The 19,594-nt window shown below is 39.4% G+C and overlaps 1 protein-coding gene across 4 annotated transcripts in view; it reads right to left on the bottom strand.

Annotated features, from left to right (window-relative positions):
• Window positions 1-424: 424 nt before the first annotated feature.
• LOC144504600 (atlastin-2-like) overlaps window positions 425-19,594 on the bottom strand; it is a 71,342-nt gene continuing 52,172 nt past the window's right edge. For 2 of the 4 annotated variants that reach the window (XM_078230195.1, XM_078230196.1), the window contains exons 5-13: window positions 18,409-18,459; window positions 17,156-17,212; window positions 15,901-15,993; window positions 11,413-11,551; window positions 9,191-9,318; window positions 9,027-9,083; window positions 8,176-8,247; window positions 4,998-5,429; window positions 425-2,206 (exon numbers count right to left, since the gene is read on the bottom strand). In XM_078230195.1, the coding sequence (XP_078086321.1) occupies window positions 2,102-2,206; window positions 4,998-5,429; window positions 8,176-8,247; window positions 9,027-9,083; window positions 9,191-9,318; window positions 11,413-11,551; window positions 15,901-15,993; window positions 17,156-17,212; window positions 18,409-18,459 (1,134 nt within the window). In that variant the 3' untranslated portion in view covers window positions 425-2,101. The remainder of the gene's footprint in view (window positions 2,207-4,997; window positions 5,430-8,175; window positions 8,248-9,026; window positions 9,084-9,190; window positions 9,319-11,412; window positions 11,552-15,900; window positions 15,994-17,155; window positions 17,213-18,408; window positions 18,460-19,594) is intronic. The other 2 variants (XM_078230193.1, XM_078230194.1) reach the window with 1 other exon arrangement.

The raw sequence follows: 19,594 nt of genomic DNA, 5'->3' as shown, positions 1-19,594 counted from the left end.
CATCGAGTCTGCACAGACCACAATAGATGTGCTTGAAGGGACAAGTAACTGTCCCAACCATTCAAAAATCCTTTGATTTAAACCATTTACAACCCTAACCAACAGCAATTAGCCTATAACTATTTTTCAATTGTTCTGTTTTGTTCAGAGATGTCAGATGTTCTAAGAGAAAAATATTTTTTATTCCATTTAAGCCATGTTATACAATACTGAAATACCTGAATACCAAGTACAGTTTTGTGAAAATTGTTCAGTGTCTAAGCAACTTGTATTAATAGACTTCCACAATAATACAGCATTTACATAATTGGAAAGATGACAAGACTGCAGAATATGTAAATTTTAAACACTTTTCTCTTGACATCGAATCTCTTACTGGTAGGAATCATTTATTTCACTGAAAAATGTAATCAGATGCAGGAAATTTCATAGAGTACTTTAATTGTGTATTGAAAAATAAATTACAGGAAATAACTTTAAAATGCAACAGAAAACAACCAAATTCCACAACTAACATTCCCATTGCTTTGCCATAAGGGGTGGGATTGCAGTGCTCAAGGCAGGTAATATCACAAATATATCAAAACCTCAAATTTGGTGCACTTATGTTTACATCAATCACAAATAACATTCCTTTACATAAACTGCACGGAGCCTACCACTGTACCAGATTTTGCCATTAACTACAAAAACTTTGATACAAAATTTGGTATTTATATATTTATATTTAATATACATGCCCCACCTCTATGATTTGATAGAAAATAAAATTTTAAAAATAAGTGCACTGTACAGACAATGCTAACTGGTAGCTACAGGTAACAGTTCATTTTGGATGGTTTTCCCTCCCCCTCAAAAGAAAATGAAAAAGGCATATTGGATGGACTCGCAGTGGTGAAATGGTAAAACCTCCCAGCAGTTCGACTGTCACTGATTCACTCAACTATTCCAGGATTGCTTTCAGGAAAATGGCAAGGCAAGCTTCAATCATCCCCATCTAACAGTAATTTTGCCCTCAAATTAATCCAGTGGCCTCTGTAGTTTGGATTCATGCAATGTGTAATACTGGTACAAGCAAAGCATTAACAAAAATAAAATGGCTCATTTCAAGCTCAACTATGCATGGCTACCTCAATGATTCCATTTATTTATCTGTACAGGATACTACAGTGCAAACCAGCCTCTCACATAAATCCACTAACACAAAAGGAGACCTGAAAAGGAAATTTTACTAGTTGTGTCAACATTCAAATTACAAATGTTACACACCGCTGAACCATCTGGTTTAGTAATGTAACTACCTACCCACTGAAAAATCACCTCCAGGAAGATTTCCTTCTTCTTTCTTCAGACCTTTTTGGCAGTGTCCAGTGAAGTTGGGCCTTTCACTTCAAAATCTATGCAGACTAATTTTAAACTGATTCAAAGTCCGTAACCTATAGCAAGCACTTGACAGCAATAGAACCAGACAAGGGATTGTCAGTTTGTCTTTAATTTGGTATGTTGGGAGCCCTGCTCAGTCAAACCTGCTTTGATGGAGTTTGCTACAGTCTGTCTTATGTTGTCCTCCATCAAATTGTCACTCAGTGGCTTCAACACCTGCAATATGGGAATGTTAAAAGAAAGAAAGGGAGACTTAAAATGGGGTAACCAACAACACAAAAAAAACAGCAATACCATGTCCATTAAATAGTTGCAAAATTGCTACAAGAATGTTGAAAAGAAAGGAATGATGAGAAAAGATGGAATGGAAAAGTTAAGTTCAAGCCTGTGCATTAAAGGGAAAAAGAATATCAAGTGAAAAATATGCTTGACCACGGCAGCCTGTGCTATTTTGGTATGTAATACAATGAGTAATACATGGTTTATATATAAAAAATAAAATCAAAATTGAATCAAGATGCATTTACCACAATTCTTCCTCAAGTGGATCTGCCTGCCTTCTTAACAGTCACTTAGAAAGAAATGAGCAGTTTTGCACCCTACATTATTAAATTAGCTGTGTACATTTTACAGCCTGTTACATAGCAAGACCCTGACCAGATTGTAAATGTCCACACTTTCACCCTCCCAAAAAAAACAGATGTTTAAAGCATAATAGCTAGTTTTTCTTCTTGTTGTTGTTGTTTGATGGGAGCCTCAACGTTGATGTAATAGAACGATGTACCACTCTATTTCGAGCTGAAGTGAACAGCTTGCATAATACCTAAAACAAGGAGTTGTTAATTAGTGATTACCAAAACATTTGATTTGCCAATTCAGTTATCAATTGGGAAGACCATAAACAGTTTAAACAAAGTTTCTGTTTGTGGTAATAATTCAGAAAACAAGGTTTTCACCTTCTTTGGACTCCTCTGGATGGATTGCAAGGAAAAAGAAAAGAAAATAAGCAGTCAAAGCATGCAGTGCAGACAGGGAAAGACTAGGAACCAAAGGTTACTTTCAAGAAACACAAACCACCATCAGAATATATAATGCCGCAAAAGCAGATATTTTGAACAGGCTCAATATTAAAAAATGGATCATATAGGACATTGGGAATTGATAAACACTATGCCTCCAGTTATCTGAAGCTCCTTCCCAAGTTGTTCTAGATATAGATCCACTTGAATTACTCTTTCACCCAACAGGTGTTTATGTCTCAACTGTCAGAATCACGTAACTACTTCTGAATCCTTGTCTCATTTCCCTTGTGCCATGTTCAGAGCTATTTGAGAATAGCTATTTCATTTGCTGTGATCATTTGATTTCTCATCACCGAGAGGAGGTGAGTCAACAAGTTGAAGGGGTCAGATAAAGATTTTTTTTTTAAATGAAAACATCTGTCTGCAAAACTGATTTTTTGATTGAGCTTAGGAGTTGGGACAGTTTGAACTAATTTAGTTCAAACTGAACCAGGATCTCTTGGCCTTTACTCAACTTCAAATTCCGTTTGATGCTGTTGTCTTGCAACTTCTTTGATCCTTGGGTGCTCTACCTGCAAGTCATCAATGTCACTTTGGAATCACTTACTTTTACTGAGAACCCAGAGCAGCATTCTCCATGGATAAATATCTGATTGCCACTGGCAGTTCATGGCAGAGATTGGGAATTTGCACTTGGAAGATCGTAGATATCATAGTTAGTACATCTGATCCACTGCACAGAATGTCAAGATTCCCAATGTAGCAGACCACTCAATTCCTTTCCACTTTTAAAATCTGGCTGTCTCCCTCTACCAGTAACTAATTATATAAAAGCAAAATTTACAGATGCTGGAGATCTGAAATAACAAAATCCTGGAAAAACTCAGCTGGTCTGGCAGCATCTGTGGAGAAAGAAACAGTTAACGTCGAGCCCAATATAATATGCTCCAACAAAGTCATATTGGACATGAAAAGTTAACACTTTCTCCACAAATGCTGGCAAACCAGTTGAGATTTTCTGGCCTCATGTCCTTCAGTTACTAGTTCATCTGTGATACCAAGTCCAAATGCTGTGCAGTTAATCTTGCATTGGTTTGGTCAAAGCATCGGTACTTCATTTTGAAGCCTCATAATAAACAGTACAACAAAAATAAATTTGCAGTGTTTGTTTGAAACAGATTAGCTACATCCTAATCATACCCATCAAGTAGTTAAGGTTTTCTGAGAATAGTTATTTCAGTGGTTGTGATCATTCATTTGATTTCAAATCACCACCCCAGATGAGTGAGTTAATGTAATTTGAAAGGGCCAGATAAAGATTAGTTTTTTTAAAAAAAAACACCCTTCTGCAAAACTGTTTATGATTCATCTCAGGTGGTGGGTTAGTTTGAATTAATTTAGTGTTTAATGTTGCAGTGAACATTATATTTTACTCTTAGAATGATGTGCACAACTAAAACTTTGGACTACTTCAATAGTCAGACCTTTTCAAGTTAGGGAAATGCCCTAGTTCGATTTACCCTGATCACTCTCCAGCAGCAGACAGCATTGATGAGGAAGAATATGGTAGTTTTGACTCAGTTAGTTGCATTCTCACCCAAAGTCAAAAGTACGTGAGTTTAAGTCCCATTTGGAGACTTGAACCCATAACTGAGGCTGATACTCTAGTGTAGTACTGAGAATGCTGCACTGTCCAGAACAAATGTTAAACTAAGGTGCTCAGGTGAACTTAAAAAACCCATAACAATTTCAAAGCAAAGAGCATGTGAATTATCCTGGTGTCCTTGCCATCTTAACCAGCATGAAGAAAAGAGTTTCTGGTCCTTGCCATATTGGTTTATGGGACCCTGCGGTATGGAGAATGGTTGCCAGCTCTCCTATATCAGAATAGTGACCCATTACAAAAGCATTGAACAAGCTCCATAATACACTTGGATGGCCTGAGGTCGTGAAATGTGCTCTATATAAATTTAAGTCTTTTCTTCGTAGCATACAAATTTATATCAGTTATCCAGTGGACATGAGGCAGGAACAAAGCAACATATCAACTCTGGATCTGTGGGGTCAAAAGTGTTTGGGTAGGAAACTTTCAGGAACTAAGTTGCAAATAATATGACCTTCTAAGCTGCAATTATTGTTGCATTAAGTGATGTGGCAGTGGATGAGCAGGCGATTAATCTCAGAGTAAAGGATAGCATGTTATCAAAGCTCATCTATCAAATCAGGTCAAAAGTAATTCAAGGTTTTTAAATGTACATCTAGTTTTGCCAGACAGGTGTATAGAACAGTCAAAGCATGATGGGAAGGAGAATGCCGATAAATATTAAATAGGGGCTGAAGAATTAAGCAAATTTCTTAATCAGCAGCATATCAAAGGTCATACTTATGAATTATGTGGGTTCAAATTCAAAGTGGCACCTTTAGAAAAGAAATTGTAAACTGCTCACCAGCTAAGACTGTAATCACTAGTATTAAATTTCACCTTAAAAGTCAACACTTTATATGATCAACAGATTTTTAAAATTGGAGTAGAGATTGTTCCCTACATTAAATTGGCAATAAAAGAATGGTAGTGTGGGGGAGTGTACTAACCTGTTCCCATATAGTTTCAGCCACTTGATCAATGATTGCTCCAAATTCTCTGAATTCACCAGAATACTTAGTGTAAGCCCAGGTGCAGAGGGATATTAGAGCTATTCCCATCACAAGATTGCATAAAGAAGCTATCGAGTCCAAACCAATGAATCCAGTCACTCCTGAGATTATGTACATGGTAAACATCACAGCAAAAAGTGTGGCAGGTGTGCGGGCAGCATAAAAGATATTTTTGCTGTCATTGTGCTTTATAAAGTTTGCATAGTTCTCTTCCATTTCGTGTTCAAGTTGCTCTTGGTAGCGTTGACAGAACTCTTCCCCACCCATTTTTTTGATGGATCGAAACTGCTTGATAGAAGCAGCTTTCAAGGTCTGGTGCTGTTGTTCCAGATCTGTTGGCGCAATGTAAGGCTTATCTCCCCCACAGAACTGCAAGAACAAATATTTACAATTCTTGAATGTGTTATTTCAAAGCATTGTATTATGCCATTTAGTCTCCAGTTAAAAGACAAATGCCTGAAAGCATTGAAACATCAAAACTAGAGGCAGGAGTAGGTCATTCGGCCCTTCAAGCCTCCTCTGCCATTCATCCTGATCAAATTCAATATCTTGATTCTCCCCCCCCCCCCGCCCCAATATCCCTTGATCCCTTCAGCTCCAAGAGCTATATCTAATTTATTCTTGAAATCAATGTTTTGGCCTCAACTACTTGTGGTAGTGAATTCCACGCATTCACTACCCTCTGGGTGAAGAAATTTCTCATCTCAGTTCTAAAAGGTTTACCCCTTATCTTCAAACTATGATCCCTAGTTCTGGACTCCATGACTGGGAACATTCTAAGTTTCTATGAGATTCCCTCTCACTCTAAACTCCAGTGAATATAATCCTAATTGATTTAGTCTCTCCTCATATGACAGACCTGCCATCCCAGGAATTAGCCTGGTAAACTTTTGCTGCACTCTATAGCAAGAACATCCTTCCTCACAAGGACACCAAAACTGCACACAATACTCTATGTGTGGCCTCACCAACACCCTTTACAATTGCAGCAAAACATTTCTATCCCTATATTCAAATTATCTCGCTATGAAGGCCAACATACCATTTGCCTTCTTTACTGCCTGCTAAACCTGCACGCTTACTTTCAGCGACTGATGCACGAGGATTCCAATGTCTTGCTGAGTATCCACCTCTCAATTTACACCCATTCAAGTAATAATCTGTCTTCCTATTATTGCTACCAAAATGGATAACCTCATTTATGCTGCATCTGCCATGTAGATGTCCAAAAACACAGCCTGTCCAAATCACACTGAAACACCTCTGCAAACTCCTCACAGCTTGCCCTCCCAATCAACTTTGTATCTGCAAATTTGGAGATAATACATTCAGTTCCCTCTTCCAAATTTTTTGAACCTAGTTCTGATTTTTATTTTGACCTACAAATATGTTTACTGACCTCAAGTGGGTACAGTATATTTTGGGATAGGAAACATACCAAATAACCAGCTATAATAATCTGTTGTTGTGTGCAGACTGCTGAGTGGAAAGAGATTATCCAACTTAAGTGCAGAACATGGAGGGCATGATTGAGATGTATAGAATTAAGGGCACAGAGTAAAAAGTAAGAATTTTTCCTCTTGGTGGCAGGATCAATAACCAGGGTATAGAGATTCAAGGTAAGGGGCAAGAGGTTCAAAGGGTAAGGAAAAAACTTTCATCCAAAGGGCGGTCGGAGTCTGGAACTAACTAAGGGTGGTGGAGGCAAAGGCCTTCGTAACATTTAAGTATTTAGATGTGCACTTGCAATGCAAAGACATAAGGCTCTGGGGGTAGAAGGGGTACAGAAACCCCAGGGATTTTGAAGACTATTAAAACAAAGTAGACTCATTTTAGATTCGGGATCACAGTGTGCCTTATATATAGACACAAGGAATTAAAAAAAGTGCCCAAAATAAATATATATATATATAATGTGTGTGTGTGTATATATATATATATATATATATGCAAAGTATTGTCTGCATAGACAAAATATTGGTAGAGAATTTTGAATAAACATTGTAGATTTAAAATGGTATTTTCAAGTGTCTTGTAAGCTTTGGCCGAGATGCAGCCAAAGCATAATGGGAAACAAGCAGAACTAGACAGGCCACATTCATATTCTATCAGTAGGAGACCATGCAGCTGCAAGCTGGGGGAGGACTTTTGGGTCCAGTTGACCAATGCTGCTAGAAGGTAGAATGCTATTGGCAAAGGTAAATGTGTATTAATTTAATTGGATCATCCAATTACAGGTTGAGCAGGAGAAACAAATCTTCAAAAAGGAATATTTTACACATGTACTGCAGCATCAGAGAAGTTGGAATCCTCCAGCTGTCTCTCCCAATGTGCATTGGTCAAAGAATGTCTTTAACCGCACACTGTCTTTCGTGAGTCTTTGTATTAGCTGATGTGTGTGTGGCAGTGATGCACATTCATACTCATCTCATTGTAATCACAAGGTACCACGATTTATTCTTGCTCCGCAAGCTTTCCAATGAGGGAAATAGAGCAGAGTATATAGGAATACATAGAGTAGGCCATTTAGGCTTTCAACTTATTTCACCATTCAATTAGATCATGCCACATTTATGACCCTAACCCTACATCTGTCACATGTCCCCTATTTTCGGTTTACCAAAATACCATCAACCTCAGATTTAAAACTGAAAGTAACAACTGCCAGTTGAGGAAGCGTTCCAAAAATCTATCACCCTCGGCATGTAGAAATGTTTTCTAATTTCACCCCTGAAAGACATCTAGATTTTCACCATCTTGAAAGTACTTTTTGCCCAAAATGGATGACCTAACATTTACCTACGTCAGAATCAATTTGCCAGAGTCTGCCCATTATACTACTATTTACACTGCTTGCAATGCCACTGATTTTATAGCATCAGCAAACTTGGATGTGCCTTTCCATCCAGTCCACTGGCTTGCAATTTATTCTAACTCTGCAAAATACACAGAGAACAAGGTTCTTTTCATTCAGTCTCATCATATCCAAAAGGTACAGCAAGTGCAAACAGGAGACCAGTAGCACAAGGTGCAAAATGAAAATCATACCAAAACCAGAACATTTGTACTACATTTTAAACAAAAACAATTTTTTCGGACAGCAATAGTTGCATACCATCTCCATGGCTTTGGTGTAGACATCTTTTGCTCCTGCAACCGCAGCTAGATTGTTGGCTTCAGCTGTTGCCTGTAAAATAATTACTTAGTTAAACAATCTCTCTTCAAAGCACTGGCTAGAACTTAACAGAATCAATAAAAACTTTGATCAAACGTAACTAGTTGTTAAGGTACCAGAGTTCCACTGGATGGCATGCAATTTCTCCTGCTCTTATTACACAAACTAATAGAAGGCAAGTGCATTCCTTCTGAAATAGTAATATATGGGAGCAAGTTTAGTTTATCTATTAGTGTCACAAGTAGGCTTACATTAACACTGCAATGAAGTTACTGTGAAAATCCCCCAAGTCTTATGGTGCTCTCATTGGTGTTGGGAAATGGATATCCTGTCAGTCTGCTCGAGATTTGAAGATACAACAAAATCTTATTGGATAAAAGAATTTAAATTTACACTTGATGTACTTACTGACTCAGCATAAAAGTCAGTGAGCCAGAACTCAACAGCTAATCAAATACATCATCAGGTTAATGTAATTGGAAAGTTTGATTTAGGTCAACCATTTAAATGTTAATTCACATCATGCTGCACAGAAGCTTAAAATGGAGATCTTTTAAAATCATTTGAAACAAACATATACCAATTTAGGTATGGACAGAGAGCACAAATTTCTTCCATGCACAGGGGAAAATCTCCATTAACAATTAAAATCCCTGTATATCTGTACAACATTGTAGCTATGGAAAAACCATGAGCAACTCAAAACTTCAGAAAGGAAAAAAAATGGGTAAACATTTTGATTTTACAAATACCAGGAAGCTACATCTTTTAAAAAGAGAGATTAAAAGTACCTGTAGCATAGATTTTGGATGAGGTAGTTCCTCTCCTTGGTAAATTTTGATGTAAGCCTGAAGGGCACAAAGTGTTACTGGATCATTAACATGTTAATAGTGCCTTCTGAAATAAAATATCTTCACAAAAAAATCTGAACAAACAAAAATTTTAAAATTCCTACCTTGAAATATTCAACAAGATCTCGACAAGTCACTTTGGACCCTCCTATTTCCTTCTCTACTAAATTTTCAGGAGATAGTAGAAATGGCACCACATTACGGAGCTCCTTCTGGAAGTCACCATCAATATCTATTAGGAGAAAACAATGATGGTTTGCAAATCATAATTCATTACAAAGATAAAGTAAATATATCTACTTGCAGGTTTCACTCGAGTACATTGCTATATGATCTACATGTTTTAAAACACATCCTGAGAAACTGAAGTTAGGTTATTCCAGTCAATGTAAATGGTGATGAAAAAGGGTGGCCCATTTAAAAGGGCTAGAACTACTGGACCATTGCCCTTAAAGTATAAATACAGGTTCAACAATCAAGTCCATAATTTTAATATCCACATATAGGATACTGGTAGTTACTGCTTCCTGCTGACACCACCCTGGTTGACCATATGATGGGTGTACAAATTGCTGCATTTCAAATTGCAATAGTAATTACACCACTATAGTAATTTACTGATGATATACTCCTGCTCTCATTTCTTATGTTATGTTCTTCCTTTACAAAGTGTAAAGCCCCATCACATTTCTAATTCTCTTGGGGTTGGCAGTGGCAAGCACTGCTGCCTCAGCTCCATGAACCTGGGTTTGATTTTGGCCATGGGTGACTGTGGAGCTTGCATGTTGTCCCAGTGTCTGCATGGGTTTCCCCCAACCAAAGATGTGCAGGTTAGGGTGATTGACCATGCTAAATTGCCCCTTAGTATCCCAAGATATGTAGGTTAGTTGCATTAGCCATGGTAAAATGTGTGGGGGGTTACAGGGGTAGGACAGATCAGGGGGCCTGGGTAAGATACTGTCAGTCGACGCAGACAGTGGGCCAAATGGCCTCTTCCACACTGTAGGGATTCTATTCTGAAGAGTCATATTAGACGGATGTTGACATTTCTCTCCCCATAAATGTTGCTGGATATGCTTAGTTTTTCTACCACTTTGTTTTTATTTCAGAATTCCAGTCTGAAAAGGAATTAAACAGCATGCGTTTCAAAAATTCTCAAATGGAGATGAATTAGCTCAAGCTGTAGAGGTGCTGTTTGTGACAGTAACTCAGCTTTAACCTTTGATGGAGCATGTGCCCCATAATCCTCAAAATACATCTGGGAAAATCAGTTCTTAACCTCAGTTAATTTCCCCAAATAAAACAGGTTTGTTAGATCTTACAATTTCTGAATACAAAATGATGGCTCCAAACCATAAAGTAGCACTATAAAACTCAGCATTATTTCGGCTAGAGTGAAACAAAGTCTATTTCTTTCCAGATTAAATATCCAGTTACAGATTCCTGTTAAGAACTGCATCAGATAAAAGCAGAGCATACAGAACAAGCCTGTGAAAAGCGATTAGTGGTTAGATTTTTATTTCCATTAATTCTGAGAAGCTTTATTCATGAAATTTCAGCCATTTTTCCTGATAAAGAAACTGGAAAGATTTTCAGAATCGGCCAATTGGTCAATGTCTCCTTGGTGATCTGCCCATCTAAGAATAACTGACATGATCAGTGGGTGAATAACTGACATGATCAATTAAATGATGATTGAAGTTAGATTGCTTCGTAGTTAGAGCTCAACACATTGAGAGTTTGCTAGAAAATCACTGACAAGTTCTAATATAGGGAAGATTAATCTCTATAGAAGGTGAGTACAGAAATCTTAGAGCATGAGAAGCTAACATTCTATGATAATTGAATTTAGATTTGCAGATGTAATATCTTGAACTGTCAAAGTTAAAAAGTTTAACTTTTATAGATCAAGACCTGCTGCACAAGACAAGTAGGGAATTGAACGTTGTTTTACTGGTGATGTCTATACAGGCATGTGGCCATGGTGGTCATAGCCAAGTGCTTAATATTCTCACCAATTCATTTACAAGGCAAGTGAAGAAAGCTCAATGTAAAAAAAAAAGCAAAAAAGGGATTTGGTCAAAACCACAAGGTCTAACAGCATGTCAGAGATAGGTTAGGGATATCAGAAGGAACCGTAAAATGACTCCATGTAGTTACAAAATTTGCAATTTGCGTTCTCTTCATGTATATAAAGTAGACTTCAAAATATGCCAAATATCTAGACAAATCTGGTCACACCAACTAGATCATTTGGATTGAGAGAATTTATCATTCAGCAAATATAAGCAAGCAACTTAAGTGTACGTTAGTACCAGAGAGATACCTTTTAATCTTCCATCAAAACTAGGATTTGTGGCCACTTTCAAACCTGGATGTGGCATTAGGAAGCAGGTGATCTTGGCAAAACAAGAATGAATATGTTTCCGCACATTCTGCAACTCTTCATGCTGGTTTTGTTTGATCTAAAAAGGAACAAAATAATGTAGTCAACTAAAGAAATCTAATTGTGCATTACTGAAAAGAGATACTGTTAAAGCTTAGTCTTGCATTCATCAGGACAGAGGCAAAAATGACAAATTTCACACTTTACAGTGCATGAGAAAATGAGCTGCTTGGTGGTAAGTTGACTTGGAAATGTCAGAGCAGAGGTTCCCAAACTGTGTTCCCGTGTTAAGTCTATAATCATCATTTTTTGGGCATTAATTTTTCAATACAAGAATGTTTCTCAGTGGTTCCTTCAGTGATCTTAAGAGGTCAAAACTGGAAAAAGTTAAGAAATTCTGCCAGACAGAATGCACCAGGGAGCTGCTGATCCCACTGTTTGATACGATACCATTTGTGGGGGCATATAATCACATTATTCATTTGTGTGGCAGACAGAATATCTTTATGGCTTGATAGCAGCATCCTGTTAATGGGGAACCACTAGTAACACCAAATGTTACTACTGCATAGAACCATAGAAAATTACAGCTCAGAAACAGGCCTTTTGGCCCTTCTTGTCTGTGCCGAACCATTTTATGCCTAGCCCCACTGACCTGCACTTGGACCATATCCCTCCACACCCCTCTCCTCCGTGAACCCGTCCAAGTTTTTCTTAAATGTTAAAAGTGACCCCACATTTACCACTTTATCCGGCAGCTCATTCCACACTCCCACCACTCTGTGTGAAGAAGCCCCCCCTAATATTCCCTTTAAACTTTTCTCCTTTCACCCTTAACCCATGCCCTCTGGTTTTTTTCTCCCCTAGCCTCAGCGGAAAAAGCCTGCTCGCATTCACTCTATCTATACCCATCAAAATCTTACACACCTCTATCAAATCTCCCCTCAATCTTCTACGCTCCAGGGAATAAAGTCCCAACCTATTCAATCTCTCTCTGTAACTCAGCTTCTCAAGTCCCGGCAACATCCTTGTGAACCTTCTCTGCACTCTTTCAATCTTATTTACATCCTTCCTGTAACTAGGTGACCAAAACTGTACACAATACTTCAAATTCGGCCTCACCAATGCCTTATATAACCTTACCATAACACTCCAACTTTTATACTCGATACTCCGATTTATAAAGGCCAATGTACCAAAGGCACTCTTTATGACCCTATCCACCTGTGATGTCACTTTTAGGGAATTCTGTACCTGTATTCCCAGATCCCTCTGTTCAACTGCACTCTTCAGAGTCCTACCATTTACCCTGTACGTTCTACTTTGATTTGTCCTTCCAAAGTGCAATATCTCACACTTGTCTGCGTTAAATTCCATTTGCCATTTTTCAGCCCATTTTTCTAGTTGGTCCAAATCCCTCTGCAAGCTTTGAAAACCTTCCTCACTGTCCACTACACCTCCAATCTTTGTATCATCAGCAAACTTGCTGATCCAATTGACCACATCATCATCCAGATCATTGATATAGATGACAAACAACAATGGACCCAACACCGATCCCTGCGGCACACCACTAGTCACAGGCCTCCACTCAGAGAAGCAATCCTCCACAACCACTCTCTGGCTTCTTCCATTGAGCCAGTGTCTTATCCAATTTACTACCTCCCCATGTATACCTAGCGACTGAACCTTCCTAACTAACCTCCCATGAGGGACATTGTCAAAGGCCTTGCTGAAATCTAGGTAGACAACATCCACCGCCTTCCCTTCATCCACTTTCCTGGTAACCTCCTCGAAAAACTCTAATAGATTGGCCAAACATGACCTACCACGCACAAAGCCATGTTGACTCTCCCTAATAAGTCCCTGACATAGTTAACAAGTTAACATAGTAATAGTTAACTTCATCTGTTGCTCAAATTGAGATATTTTACCTTTCCTGGGGAAATGGAGGTAGAGGGGGCACTTTTCAGGTCAGAAAGTGGCAGCCTTAGGCCCACTAGTTAGTAGTAGGATGCACAGTGAGCAATGACCTGATCAGGGTTGCCATAACCTGTAGGATAGCTTTAATGCACCTTATTTCTGCAAGAGGAGTGGTATTTTCCACAAACCGGAAGCTACTGCCAAGCGAAAGGTACACTCAGCTTGCCAGACAAATGAGCAGTGTGACATGTGAATTTCAAAGCTGTTGTATAGCTTAAGGAGCTGGTATCACATCACAATGACTGGTGCATTGCATCAAACAGCACATTTCTGGTGTTTGCATTAGGCACAGTACAGAGTGCACTCAACCAACTTGTGCTTGCAAAATTTGCACTGGACCAGAACCTCAGGAGAGGCAATCACAAGTCACATTGCTACTCCACTCCTTTGTTTCTTACTTTGGTCAGGAGCAGCACATTTTTTGCTCGACTTTCCGACTTAGACCTGCAGAGAAATGTGCAACGTACTGGCTCCTGGGACTCTTCTGTGCATGGCAGCCATGTCAGGGAATGTGAAGCCATGCCCTCTTTTACCACGATGTGGAGATGCCAGATTGGACTGGGGTAAACACCAGTAAGAAGTTTCATAACACCAGGTTAAAGTCCAACAGGTTTATTTGGTAGCAAAAGCCACTAGCTTTCGAAGCGCTGCTCCTTCATCAGGTGAGTGGGATTTCAGTTCACAAACAGGACATATAAAGACACAAACTCAATTTACAAGATAATGGTTGGAATGCGAGTCTTTACAGGTAATCAAGTCTTAAAGGTACAGACAATGAGAGTGGAGAGAGGGTTAAGCACAGGTTAAAGAGATGTGTATGGTCTCCAGCCAACAGTTAGTGAGATTTTGCAAGCCCAGGCAAGTTGTGGCGGTTACAGATAACGTGACATGAACCCAAGCTCTCGGTTGAGGCCATCCTCATGTGTGCAGAACTTGGCTATCAGTTTCTGCTCAGCGATTCTGCGCTGTGTCGTGAAGGTCGCCTTGGAGAACGCTTACCCGAAGATCAGAGACTGAATGCCCGTGACCGCTGAAGTGTTCCCCGACAGGAGGAGAACACTCTTGCCTGGTGATTGTCGAGCGGTGTTCATTCATCCGTTGTCGTAGCGTCTGCATGGGCTCCCCAATGTACCATGCCTAATCTCTTTTACCGCACCAGCTGACGAAAATCAGGCAAGTTTAAAGGGTTCTAGCTACTTCGAGAAGCCAGGGAGAAGTGGTTGTCAGTAACAGTTACCCAGGAGTTAGTAGTTTTATTCCCAACTTTTCTTTGGGTAACTATTCTAAGCAAGTCAGAACCGCCGAAGTCTCAGTGCAGGGTAATTGCTCATCAGAGGTTTAAACTTCCTGGCAATTCCTGTGCAGTCCTTACATGGGGACTTGTAGGCTCCCAGCGCATCTTCTGGGGCATGATTTCCAAGGGAACAGAAGATCTGAGCCATAATGTCCAACGTCAGAGGTCATTTCATGAATGGACAGCACAACAGCCAGTTGTGGTCACAACAAGGTTTACTTACGCTTGCTTAAAGCTACAAATATTCACATGTAGGATCCAGTCCTGCATATGAGATAATGCAGGAAAGTTAGTGTGTTAAATCAGCTATATTATAATCGCCAAGTCGGCTCAAAAGGCTGAATGGCCTACTCCTGTTACTATTCCTTACGGTCTTATGACTAGACCAGACTTGCCAATCAGCACCCATTTCTCATGCAGTATAAATTGTTCCCCAATCTGTCCTGATTAGTACAAAATGAATTTTCTTTTTGCAATAGCATCTCTTTAAGTAATACTCAAGTTCTGTATTAAAAAGTGACTCAATGTAACCAGAGCTGACCCTCATCTTTCTTTATTCATTGCAAATGATGGCTAACATAACAGTAACAACCCGATTGCATGGTCTACTGCAGCAAATATTAGTTTCTCTATCTTTTCTGCCAAACTCACAAGATACTAAACAATCCATAGCAAGAATACAGGGGTAGAGAAAAATTAAACCATACATGAGGAATGCAGCAGCAGGGCACCATACACTTGCCTGTTTTAAATGCGAATGTTCTGTTTGTTTGGCAGGGATACAAACCAAAATAAATGCATCCAATTCAATATTGTAATATATATATTTCTAAAAGTTTCTCATAACTATAACTTTACATGCATGACGCAACTTTCAGATTCCAACTTTTATTCTTGTACAAGCTATTTAAAATACACCATTACCATTCCTCAGAGCTCAACCCTTTCATTACATCTTCAAGGCAGTAACAAAAGTCTTATTTAGCCAGTAAAGGCACTTGAGGGTATTAGCCACAGAACTTTATCCTATTAAAATGCAGGATTCCTCTCAGCTTATAGGAATGCTGAGAAAAACCAAATCAGAGTATTGGTGTATGGCATGTACTTACATATAGCATTTAGAAGTTAGTGGATAACATTTAAAATCTTACCTCTAACCGTTTTTCCAAGAAGCTTTTGCCTCCTTCCAACCCATAGGGATGTTCATAGGGATAGCTCCAATCTCTTATCAAAAACATAAGAGTCTACAAAGAAAGAATATAATTAACTTTATTACTTTCAGCAACTAAAGGAGGACCCTAGTTTAAACCAAGCTTTAGAAGTATGGCCCGCAGGGCAGATGCAGCCTGCAAAGCCCCACTATTCTGCCCCCAGCATGTTTCAAATCAGTCAGAGTCGAGTTTCAATGGAACATTATTCTTGGAGCTCTTCCTCCAATCATGATTTGTTTCTTTCCCAATTTCACTCCTGAAGGTGAGCCAATCAGCAGCAATGCGGAAAGAAGAGTGTCAAAACAGCAAACACTGCATTAAGTGCGTGTGTGTGTGTGCGCGCGCAAAAGGTGTGCAAGTGAGGGAGGTGAGTGCAAGAGATGGTGTGGGGGAGAGAATGCTGATCTGCTTATGGCCAGTCTTGGGTTTCCCACTCTTACCACCACCCACCAACAGATGGACACACCCACTCATCCACATAACCAGCCTATGAGATGTCAGTGTATTTTTATTTACTCGAACTTAAATTTATTGCTATGACATTGCTGTATTTTTGCTCGATAATTGTTTTTCCTTAAAACCTCAACTTCTTTTTTGAAATTGTTCATTTTTGTGCCAAACCTTTGCTTTGAAATTTGCTAATCGAAATATATGCAAATAGGTGCTCACATTTCAGTCAAACTTGAACCCGTGCTCCTATGACTTCTGCAAGAAAGCTAGCACTGTACTGAAGTTGTAGATAAGTAGGTATTGTACACTGGGCATATTATAACTGAACATTTCACAATTGCAGGCAAATATTTCAACTTTCTCAGTTCTTTATAATTAATTGCTAAACAATTTTTCTCAAATTTAATATCCAGCCACCTAAATGACCAGGCAAATCTGGTATCATTACTATGGGTACTGAATTAAATTTCAGTTGTATAGCTAAACAACAACAAATATTTAGCTTACTGGTTGGTTATATGAATACATTGAAGCATTTGCTTTGTCATCATTTGATTGATATTTGGGGGAATCTAGACATTGTAAATACGTACTCAGCTATCTGAGAAATAAAGAAACACTCAATTACTCTCAAAATTTTGGATATCCGAGTAAAAATCCTCACTATTCTGGATGAATCGAATGATGAAAGTCACACTTAAAATGTTAAGTGTATTCACAATACAAATCATTAAATATACTAAACCTGGAAGGGCTTTTGATACACTTCCTCCATTGCCAATCGACCATATTCTGTGAAGAGCTGCAAATGAGCAAAGATTTGTGTGTAATCTTTAAGTCTGCATAAGTTTATGATTAAAAATGATAATTGAACAAAAGACAACACATTCTGTACATAAAGTTCAAGGAGCTCAGTAAGAAAAGGCAGAGATTTCAATGTATGAAGGCCTCTGCTTCTCTGCTATTCCTTTTCGCAGATAGATTGCACCAGGCAGGCACATGCACCTCATCTTATTTACTTAGAACATTTGTATTCATAAATCTAGCCTGACAGACACAGTTAGCCTCTAACAGGGGGATTAGCCTACTGAACAGTTGTTAATTATGAGAAGCAGCACCACCCCTACAATGCTAGGTGCATCAATTTTGGGAGTAAAGAATGGGGACTGCATATGATTTGGAGAAAAAAAAGATCCTCTACAGTGCTGTCTTGGTTGCATTTACCTCGAGGGAGGCAGAGACGGCCTGTAGACATGCCCAGAGCACTGATCCTCTAGTCTGCTGCTGCAGGCAACCAACCGTCCAAGCAGTTAAACTGTCAGAAAACTGGAAGCCAACTGAAAAACCCCATCCAGTCTTAAGAACTTTGTTAAGGGCTGTTAATGAGCCCAAATGGCTGCTCTGCTTCATTAAGGCCCAAAAATCTTATTCCAGATGTTTCCTATGCCACTGGCTCCAATATATACACAAAGACCTATTTGGTGTTGACCATTCCATATGCTAACAAGGGGTCAGAGAAGAAATACGATTGGTATTTTAAAATCAGTAAAAGACGACCAATGTTTAGAAGTTTGAGTACTGCAGCAGCAAATGCAGGTAGCTTCACAGAGTCAGATGTGCAGGAAAACAAACCTGGGCCAAAATAACTTATTGACACTCTCACAAGGAGATACCAGTACATTGAAGTCAATCCCAATGCAATTTAATGAAGTTGAAGTTCCTGAAGTTGGAATCATGCAGACCCTCAATGTAAAAAATATTATTAAAGTCCACTATATCTCAGTAACAAACAGAAAATGCTGGAAAATCTGAGGGAATAAAAATAATATTTCAAGTCTGGATGACTCGAAACATTAGCTCGATTCTTTGTCCACAGATACCTTTGTACCTGTTGAAACTTTCCAGCATTTTGTTTTTGTTTCAAATTCCAACATCTGCAATAATTTGCTTTTACCACTGTAGATTAAGATCTCCCTCCAAATAAAATGGCTACAATACCTGTAAGTGTTGCAGATCATCTTCTTGAATGTTCTGAGACAAATTGTATACCTACAACAGAAAGTTAGACAAAACACTTGTTTTCATTGTAATCAAGTGATAAAATTACTCTCCACTTGCCTGGATGTGTAGCACAAGCAGCTGACAGTGGCAGCAGTGTACACCTTATACAAGATGCAGTGCAGCAATTGACCAAGACACCTTCCAAACCCACTACCTCTACCATCTGGGACAAAAGCAGCAGATGCATGGGAACACCACCCACCTCCAAGTTCTCCTCCAAGCCACCATCCTGACTTGAAACTAAAGAACAAACAAAGAACAATACAGCACAGGAACAGGCCCTTCGGCCCTCCAAGCCCGTGCCGCTCCCTGGTCCAAACTAGACCATTCTTTTGTATCCCTCCATTCCCACTCCGTTCATATGGCTGTCTAGATAAGTCTTAAACGTTCCCAGTGTGTCCGCCTCCACCACCTTGCCTGGCAGCGCATTGCAGGCCCCCACCACCCTCTGTGTAAAATATGTCCTTCTGATATCTATGTTAAACCTCCCCCCCCTTCACCTTAAACCTATGACCCCTCGTGAACATCACCACCGACCTGGGGAAAAGCTTCCCACCGTTCACCCTATCTATGCCTTTCATAATTTTATACACCTCTATTAGATCTCCCCTCATTCTCCGTCTTTCCAGGGAGAACAACCCCAGTTTACCCAATCTCTCCTCATAACTGAGCCCCTCCATACCAGGCAACATCCTGGTAAACCTCCTCTGTACTCTCTCCAAAGCCTCCACGTCCTTCTGGTAGTGTGGCGACCAGAACTGGACGCAGTATTCCAAATGTTGGAAATCTACAGCCAGAGTTTTCCAGCTGGTTCCGCCAGCAGGATTTTCAGGTCCATACAACAGGAAACCCCATTGACAATGGCAGGGCCAGACAATCCCATCACAAGCCAATGCCAAAGCATGCAATGGGTCTGCAGAAAATCTCACCATATAATTGTTCATTCACCACTGGATCAAAATCCTGGTACTCCTTCTAGACAGCACTTTAGGTTTTCCTCTACCTAGAGCAATTAGGGATGGACAACAAATGCTTCCCTTGCCAACAAAGCCCATGATAAAATACAAGAAAAAGCACAGGTGTGGTACTGTGGCAAACTTTGAGTGATCCTATTCCTTGCTCT

Source organism: Mustelus asterias, chromosome 15 (genome assembly GCF_964213995.1).
Source record: "Mustelus asterias chromosome 15, sMusAst1.hap1.1, whole genome shotgun sequence".
NCBI lineage: Eukaryota > Metazoa > Chordata > Chondrichthyes > Carcharhiniformes > Triakidae > Mustelus > Mustelus asterias.
The sequence above is the reverse complement of the archived record's forward strand: the minus strand, read 5'-3'. Positions and strand labels throughout refer to the sequence as shown.